Source organism: Natrix helvetica, assembly GCF_964273705.1.
Source record: "Natrix helvetica genome assembly, chromosome: 1".
In the NCBI taxonomy this organism is placed as follows: domain Eukaryota; kingdom Metazoa; phylum Chordata; class Lepidosauria; order Squamata; family Natricidae; genus Natrix; species Natrix helvetica.
Window position 1 is genome coordinate 299,301,550 of NC_138548.1, and position 9,659 is coordinate 299,311,208.

The following is a 9,659-nucleotide window of genomic DNA, read 5'->3' on the forward strand; positions in this document are numbered from 1 at the left end:
CGCTCCGAAGGCATCAGGGAAGCCTCGGACGGTCCCCGAAGCCTTCGGAACGCTTAAAACCACCCTCCGAGCAAACCGGAAGTGACTTCTGGGTTGCTCGGAGGGTGGTTTTAAGCGCTCCGAAGACATCAGGGAAGCCTCAGACGGTCCCTGAAGCCTTCGGAGTGCTTGAAACCACCCTCTGAGCAAACCGGAAGTGACTTCCAGGTTGCTCGGAGGGTTGTTTTAAGCGCTCCGAAGGCATCAGGGAAGCCTCGGACGGTCCCTGAAGCCTTCGGAACGCTTAAAACCACCCTCCGAGCAAACCGGAAGTGACTTCTGGGTTGCTCGGAGGGTGGTTTTAAGCACTCCGAAGACATCAGGGAAGCCTCAGACGGTCCCTGAAGCCTTCGGAGTGCTTGAAACCACCCTCTGAGCAAACCGGAAGTGACTTCCGGGTTGCTCGGAGGGTCGTTTTAAGCGCTCCAAAGGCATCAGGGAAGCCTTGGACGGTCCCTGAAGCCTTCGGAACACTTAAAACGACCCTCCGAGCAAGTCCCTTCTGGGAGAGGGGCGGTCTAGAAATCAAATAAAAGTTAAAGTTAAAGTTAAAGTTAAACCCGGAAGTCACTTCTGGTTTGCTCGGAGGGTGGTTTTAAGTGTTCCGAAGGCTTCAGGCATGGTCCCTGAAGCCTCCGGGGGGGCGGGGGAGGCTCTTTTCGCCCTCCCCAGGCTCCTATAAAGCCTCTGGAGCCTGGGGAAGGCGAAAAATTGCTTTTAAAAAATGCATGCTGGCCAGCTGACAGGGCAGCACCTTGCGTGCCCTGACAAATGGCTCCACATGCCACTTGTGGCACGCGTGCCATAGGTTCGCCATCACGGGCCTAGGGCCTCAAGATGAAGAGGGGCTTTTATTTTTATTTATTATCCGTGCCACATTTTTTTATAAAGGTTAGTACCAATTACAACATGTTTCATTTAATATATTGATATATATCACAGTAATGATGTATTTTATTTTCTCTCATGTAATTTACAAACTTAAAAATGGGAGGTGAAAGGGCCCCATAAGTGGAATAGCCTAGGGCCTCTTTTCATCTAAATCCGGCCCTGGTTGTAGCCCATCAGTTTCTAGAGAGACAAAGGATGCCTATTTTTGGTTTAGATTTGTTTCCATTTTATCATAATTTGCTAAAAGAGGTATAATCCCATCTTGCCCAGAAGCTAAAGGCAGTCCCTTAGAAACACTGACAGTGAGGCGAATGCTTATCGTTGCATTTACTTTTGATTTTCCTGTTCATAGCACAGAGTGATCACTTCTTTCCTAGAATTCAGAGAACATGAAAAACAAAGGTAAGAAATACAAAAAGGTGAAGTCTATCAAGATAGGGAAAGACAATGCCTGACCTTTATGACTGAATAGCGGCATTTCCCCATTCTGTGTATTTTTTTATAAAAATACAATAAAAGAAGAGGGTTTGGCATGGCTTTCATAGACTGTATCCTAGTACATGGAATATACAAAGTGATCCAGCACCGCTCTCCCAATCTTTTATTACAAATAGATTGCTATTTGAACCTTCAGCCATGATTTGGAAAACAATTCATTTTTTTTCTATAACTGGACTGAAAGATAAGGGTGACATATTTCTCTCATTGCCCTTTGATTCTCTAAAATGGATCGGGGAGTTTTTCATTTTAAGGATGAAGAGGGTGAGTAATGAGTTGCAGAGCCCAGCTCTGCCATAACTCTACTCTGAAATGAAATTCACAAAATAATTTCACAAAACCTATCCTTGCCTTCATATATAATACTATATCTAATGATGCACATCAGAAATTCTTAGGAATTGTGCAAAGTGAAGCACTTTAAAGAGATGCTTTGTAAATCCAGAATGGCATTATATTCACAAAGGACATTTAATTTTGAAAATTATCTGTGTGATGATATTTGTTATTATATTGTTTTATGTTACACTATCTACCATTTGTTGTGTATTAACAGCAAATCTTCAGAAATATGGCTGGGTCCACTTGTAGGGCCACTCTCACAACACTAGGATGTAATTGGTTAGAATCTGAGAACTTTGAGCAACATGTCTGAGATTAAATTAATGCATGTAACAATTCTGATAAATGCAGGGATGCTTTACTGTGATGGCATTTGTACTGCCAGGGGTAGAAGTTATGTTTTGCATGTATGTTTTTAAGATAATGTATAAATTACAGAATCAGGTATCTTCTGCAGTTTTTGTTGGGCAATGATTCCTATAAATATTTGAGCAGGCGATCACATGGTCTTCCACATGCCTTTTCTTCATTCTCAGGGATTTAGCAATGAATTTATTTAAACATTTCAAAGAAATTGTATAATTTTTTTTTGTTCTTTCTCACAGATTGAAAACAGAGGGACATCTCACTTTAGGAGATGTAACATCCGTGAACCTGACCATGTTGAATGGAGGCGTATCATTCAATGTGGTCCCCTCTGAGCTCTCTGTTGCTTTTGACATCCGAATCCCTCCCACAGAGGACTTAAAGGTACAGAGAAGAAGAAGGTTACCAGTTTTAACTCCATAAAGATTTGCCTTGAATCTCTCATCATAACTGGCCATAGAATGTACTAACTCTTCCCACCTATGCTAGAAACAGCAACAGGAATGGAATGAGTTGGAATGAACCTTGGAGGTCTTCTAGTCCAACCCATGCTTAGACAGGAAACCCTATACATTTCAGACATTATTATTTATTATAAAATGAATGTACAGTAGTTATTTGCAAGTAGTTATGGGCATATCTTGTTATGCCCATGTAATACCACTATTCGATGAACTACACTGGTTCCCAGTAGGATTTTGGGTGCAATTCAAGCTGCTAGTTCTTATTTTTTAAAGCCCTATGTGGCATAGGACTGGATTACGTCTCCTAAGAACATCTCCCTATGTCACATTCTCTCACAAGGAGGACATGCTCCAGGTTTCTTCTTTTTAAATCTTGTCATCTTCAGGACCTAGAAAGACTGTCATGTATGACAGCCCCCAACCCTTCTCGCCTTTAAGAAAACCATTAAGACCTGGCTCTTCCCTTAGGCATTTGGGGCTAGCTGTGTGGGAGTTCCCCTGTGGTGATTTTGTTGTGTGCCTGTCACCATTTTACATTTATAGTTTGTTTATTGTTATATATGGTTTTTTTTTGTTTTTTCCTCCCTTTTTATTGTTATTTTTATGCTGTATACCACCTATTGTTTGAGAGGAACAATCTTATAAATCTTAAAACTGTTTCTGGCTGGGTTTGTTTTTACAAAACTTGTTAAACTGTCCTATAAAATATTGTTAATTTGTTTAACAATCTTGCAGTGCTTGCAGCTCTTATTATAGAAACCCTTAATAACTTTTCTTGATGTTTGAAAGAATTGGAGAACTTAATTCCTTTGCTTGTAGATTACTTTCAAGAGTTCCGAATTCTGGTAGCCTTGAGGGCTTTCATGCTCTATGTCTGTTTAATGAAAGATCAACCGTGTTTTGCAACACATTCCCCCAAAAGCTGCCCTGGAGAGAAATGTCAGGTATCTATCATATAGACCTTTGATCAATATGTAGCTTTGAAGCTATGCATTTGATGGTTCCTTACCTGTGAGGGAAGAAGTATTCTTAAGCAGACAGGAAGGAGTGCAGATAATTGTAGAGTAGAATAATAAGATAATGAAAAGTAGGATATCTGGCCAAGAGTTGCTCAGAACAAAGTGCCTTCTCATATATCATACATTGATTTGTCTTTGCTTTGCAGGCATTTGAGGAGCAACTCACAACTTGGTGCAAAGCTGCTGGAGAAGGTGTTACATATGAGTTCCAGCAGGTAACTGGGAAATGAGGGTTCATTCCAACTACTTTTCCTTTAGTTCTAGAAGCAAAGCTCTAAATTGCTTTTGGCTTGTAGCCTTCTAGAGTACTGCCACTGTCTTCTCTCCCTTCCCTCCTTGGGCCTTTATCTCAACCGGGTTGTCTTTCTATGGTGCCCTGTGCTCCACAGCCTCTTTTAGTGCTACTGCTGCTTCTGCCAGGCTTTTGTCAGACATTCCTGGATTTTGAGAATCTGTTGCCTCCTACGAGTTTCACCTTCTACCTTTTCCCTTGGGCTAGAAATACACAGATCAGACAGTTACCTCCACAGAGGAATCTGATCCCTGGTGGAAAGCATTCAGTGACACCTGCAAAGACATGTGAGTATGTTGTTACATTTGCCTTTTCTCATTTTTTTTTCCTTTTTCCTTAAGTCATTTTTGAGATGGGAGCAATTTCACCTGTTAGATAGGAGCAAACTATATTTATATTTGGGGGAGAAGTTGCTATTGACTTCATTCAGAAAAAGGTTGATATATATATACCAGGATACACCTTAGTACAGAACAGCTATACCCAGACTGCCAGCTGTCTATATTCAGAGATCACACGGGCTAAATCAACAGAGTGTTTATAAGATGTCTGGATTGCTTCAAGTTGGGAAAAATATGGAAACTCCGTCTTCTCAACTACTCCAATTCTGGATCATCCCAGAAGCCTGCGGTTCCCTTTTTTTCAGTTGATAAATTCTACTTTTGGAATAGCTTGAAACTTCTGAAGCTACAAAAATATCTAGTTAAATAACAACCATCACATGGGGAGCTTCTCTGCCATTGTGTCTCTGTTTCTTCAGGAATATGAAGCTGAAGTGTGAGATCTTCCCTGCTGCCACTGACAGCCGCTACATCAGAGCAGTGAGTATAGATGTCTTTCTTACAGGCACCTGACCATTGGAAGTGCTTATCTTCTACTCATTTGTTCTAGCCTCGCTTTCTCACAGCTGCTTCTCCTTCCAATATATTCCAGGCAGGTCGCCCTGCAATTGGCTTTTCCCCCATGAACTACACGCCTGTGCTGCTGCATGACCACAACGAATTCCTGAATGAGCAGGTCTTCCTTCATGGGATTGAGATCTATGCTCACCTCATCCCGGCACTGGCCAGTGTCCCTCCTCTGCAAGCAGAAGCATGAGATCCTAGCAAATGATTTGGGGTGATTTGGGGTGTGTGGTGGTGATGGTGGTAGGGGGATTGGAGAGAAAAACCAAAGAAATTGAGAAAGGACACTATGATCTTGTGACCAAGGACTTATGGTGCCTGATCATCTGTGTTTTGCCAAGAGGAAGTGGAATTCCAGGATCCCTGGATGTTACATAAAGGACAAAACAAACTGGCAGCATCAGTTAATGCAACCATATGTAAATGAGGGTCTTATTGATGTCAATGACTTTTTCTCTGCTGCATACTAATGAACGTAGAGATTCTTCTTTCTCACAAATCCAGATGGAAAACCACGTCTTTTTTTTTTTCTACTAACAATTTCTCCATTTGGAGATAAAAGGATAGTCTTCGTTGCTTCTAAATCAGCAAATCCTAAAGACTAGTTTCTCACTACTGAAATGCAATTGAACAGGAAACTGTTACTGTCATATTAATTGTCTTCCTGTTACTACCGTACCATTTTGCTGTGTGGTATTTTTTTAAAAAACAACAACAACAACATCATTTACATTGATAAGCCTAAGGAGAAAGCAAAATAGAGATGAAGACCCTGAAATCTTGAGAGGTTGGGGGTCAAGTGAGAGAGCTCTTTATTTAGGCTGATGGGGTTGATGTGGAGTTAATCTTTGTTCTTTTACTTTATCTGGCTAATACTACTATGGAAGACCATCTCAACACTTACCTAGAATTCTACCACGGAGAAAGATTTTCCAACTCTGCTATAATATTGAGCATTTTTTCTTAGTTTTCCTATTTGTAAAAGAGAATCAGTTATGACACTTACTCTTGCGCCATGAGTTTTTTTTAGAGGAAAAAAATGTTTTGAAAAATAAATGAAAGGGAATTTAGCATAGCAACAGCACTTAGACTTATATACTGATTCACAGTACTTTACAGCCTTCTCTAAACAGTTTGCAGAGTCAGCATATTTTCCCCAACAGCCTGCGTCCTCGTTTTACCCACCTTGGAAGGATGGAAGGCTGAGTCAACCTCAAGCCGGTGAGAATTGAACTGCTGGCAGTCGGTGGAATTCACCTGCATTCTAATTACTGCGTTACCACGGCTCTTTTTATTAAATAAAGTTTAATTACTGTGAGAGATTCAGATCTTGAAGGAGGAGTTAAGAATTAATACGACCTTCTTAGGAATTTTCCTCCCTATTCTACTACCTTATCCCACAGGAAAACGGGGATGTCCCTGAATTTTTACTCCTTGAGGATTCACTAGCAGTACGGCTGACTGCCTTAATTATCTACCGAACCTGTATTTCAGCTAATTATAAATGAATGTCATTTGGATTCTTTGAATGCCAAACTTCTAAGGATGAAATGGAGATGATCCCACCAATAGCATGGGTGACTTTTCTCCTGAGAATCCCTTGGGAATGCAGAATGGTGCATCCTTTCCTTTGAGGCAATCTTTTCTAAATTGGAATTCTGCTTCAATATTAAGGACAGTCAGTAAAGGTACTGTACATGGCTTAAGATAAGGAGAAACTTTAAGTCACATTTCCTTGAATAAGATGCCATTCTCTAAAGAATTCGTTAACACGCACCTGCCTCTTGATTATTAGCTATTTTCCCCTCCACTCACAGCATTAGCAAAAGCCAAACCATCCCATGAAAGGGGTATTTTTCCCAGTTTTATACAAGATAATTGATTCAGACTGGAAAGTGAGAGAAGTTCTTCAGATATCACATTGACATGTTTTATCTCAGGTTCTCTTCATCCAACTTGTCATTTGTAACAAAACCTGAATTTCTTCCAGAAGGCTTATTTTTCATACACGGTTGTAATGCAAGATCATCCCACTGTATATACACTGTCAAGTACACTTTCTATTTTAAATATTGGGTAACATCTGTTAGAAACTTCACTCATACTTTCTGGTGTCATAGAGCAACACATACTTAGGGGGTATAGAAATTTCCCCCGTTATTAGTAGTCTATTAACTACAGGTGATTTTTAATATGAAACTAAAGCACAGATAACAACACTGTGATTTGTCGTCTTATGTATACAATAATAATCTCTGAAATTTACTGTGAAATTATAAATGCTTTGTAAAGTCTTGTGTCCCAAAATGTTCAGGTGTCAAAAAAGGGCTAAATCAGGATTCCTGGGGGGGAAAGCTAACTTGTGCATTTTTACAGTTATGTAGAGTTTTGTACAATCTTACTTGATAGAAAGACCCATCGTGCTCTGTTGTGTTTTGGTAAACATGCACTGAATTGTTGCAGATGTGGAGATGTTTTTAGATGAACATATCTCCTTTGGGAAAAGTACACTTCCACATATACTAGTATCAAAATTTTGTTTAGAGTTGCTTTTTGTTTGTTCTGTTTGTCTTGTTCCAGGATGAATTGCTTCTCTTACTTAAGTTTGACTGAAAAGATAAATAACAGAACTATCTTGTCTCACATAAATTTAAGTTGCCTGTGCCAGAGGTGGTATTCAGCAAGTTCTGACCAGTTCTGGTAGTGGAAATTTTGAGTAGTTCGGAGAACTGGTAAATACCACCTCTGACTCTGGCCCCGCTCCCATCTATTATCTGCCTCCCGAGTCCCAGCTGATCGGGAGGAAATGGGGATTTTACATTGTCTTTCCCCTGGAGTTGGGTGGGAATGTAGATTTTACAGTATCCTTACCCTGCCACGCCCACCAAGCCACACCACGCCACGCTACACCCGCCACGCCACGCTACACTCACCACACCACGTCCACAGAACTGGTAGTAAATTTTTTTGGGATTTCACCACTGATCTGTGCCCACGTGAACAAAACCATGGAACAAAACTAGTTCATACAGTGGATTCTAGCAACGCTTTTCAAAGTTGGTAACTTTAAGAAGTGTGGACTTCAACTCCCAGAATTCCCCATGTTAAAATTTTCTTGGCAAGATTTCAAAAATGGGTTGCCATTGCCTGCTTTCAAGGGCTGAAACAGAATGATCTGTCCAAAGACATCCAACTGCCTTTGTGCCTAAGGCATAACTAGAACTTCCTGTCTCCTGGTCCTAGTCTGGTGCCTTAACCACTATAACAAACGAGCTATCACATGTCTCCTCAAAAGAATAGAAAGACTCTTTTTCCACAGACAGAAAACTACAATATGCCATATGTTTTAGCACACGATACAACTATTTTTAGTTTCTATAAATGTTGACAAAACCAGCTATATAAAACTTGTATGTCAGATATATGGAGCAGCTAGCATTATCATTTCACTCTGTCTTTTCCCCCAGCAAACTGTGAATAGCCATATATAAGAGTTTAAAAGGAACTCCTGGTCTTTTTTAAATCATGAGTTCTTTGCCATCCTTCCTATCTAAATATAGATACAAATTTATTCAATCTTAAAAATATTCATTTTTTCCAGTTTATATAAGTGTGTGTGTGTGTGTGCGTGTGTGTGTATTTGTGTTACAACCCCTGGTATGCCCAAATATGGGAGGGAACTCACTACTCCCCCTTTCTCTCTATCGGCTCACTGCAGGAAACCATCCAGGCAGAAAGTAATATTTTTAATGTTGCCTTTTTATATTTGTGTTGTATTTGTGCTGATAAATAAATAAAGGGAGACTAGTATAGATCTATTTCAAGCTATTTAGCTCTCATCAGCTAGCCATACCCTTACTGGGATTCGAACCTGGGCTGCATTACATATTAGGCAGATGGTTTTCTGCCTGGCTGGTCTCCTGCAGTGAGCCGATAGACAGAAAGGGGGAGTAGTGAGTTCCCTCCCATATTTGGGCATACCAGGGGTTGTAACACAAATACATACCTATTTTCCTGGCTCAGCTGATAAGGAGAAGAGCCTGTGGCTTAGTGGCTAATACATCTGCCTAATATGTAATACAGTCCAGGTTCGAATCCCAGTAAGGGTATGGCTAGCTGATGAGAGCTAAATAGCTTGAAATAGTTCTATACTAGTCTCCCTTTATTTATTTATCAGCACAAATACAACACACACACACACACAAACACACACACACACATGCTCTGTGTGTGTGTGTTCCACCATAACTCTGGAACACCTCCAGCAATTTCAACCAAACTTGGTACACAGATGACTTACTATCTGGAAAAAACGATTATGGGGGTAAGACACCCCTAAACCCCTCCAGGGTGTGTGTTCTGTTAAGATACAGCCTGTTGTGCCTTAAAATGGTTTCTACTGTACTGCCGTAAAGTGTCTTCTACTGTACAGCGCAGTGGAGTTGCCATGGTAATGGCTTCACAGTACTCCACAAGGGGGCTCCCTTTGGTAAGGAGGAAAATCCAACATTAGAAATTATGTTTGGTCCGGACATTTTCCCCCTATAAATAAATACCCAGGCATCGCTGGGTTATCAGCTAGTACTTAATAAATCAAAACTTATTCAAATTTTAAAGTTAGATTTGTGTGCTAACTTGGGAGATACGAAATCAGGTGGTAACACTTGATTGACTGACCTTCTTGGAATTCTGAAGGCAAGCAGGACTGGGACCTGAGTGGCATTTTGATAGGAGGAGACTAATGAGGAATTCTAGGGCTGGGAACTCAAACACATCAACCCCCCAAAAGGTAGTGGCAAACCATTTAAAAAGCTAATGTGCCTACAGATAGTCCTCAACTTAT

The 9,659-nt window shown here is 40.5% G+C and overlaps 1 protein-coding gene across 2 annotated transcripts in view; it reads left to right on the top strand.

Annotated features, from left to right (window-relative positions):
* The window catches only part of ACY1 (aminoacylase 1), a 28,663-nt gene extending 19,655 nt beyond the window's left edge, over window positions 1-9,008 (top strand). The window contains exons 10-15 of one of the 2 annotated variants that reach the window (XM_081932287.1): window positions 1,283-1,332; window positions 2,376-2,520; window positions 3,766-3,834; window positions 4,119-4,198; window positions 4,672-4,732; window positions 4,845-9,007. In XM_081932287.1, the coding sequence (XP_081788413.1) occupies window positions 1,283-1,332; window positions 2,376-2,520; window positions 3,766-3,834; window positions 4,119-4,198; window positions 4,672-4,732; window positions 4,845-5,009 (570 nt within the window). In that variant the 3' untranslated portion in view covers window positions 5,010-9,007. Of the gene's footprint in view, window positions 1-1,282; window positions 1,333-2,375; window positions 2,521-3,765; window positions 3,835-4,118; window positions 4,199-4,671; window positions 4,733-4,844 lie in introns of both variants that reach the window. The other variant, XM_081932288.1, reaches the window with a different exon arrangement.
* The last annotated feature ends 651 nt before the right edge of the window (window positions 9,009-9,659 follow it).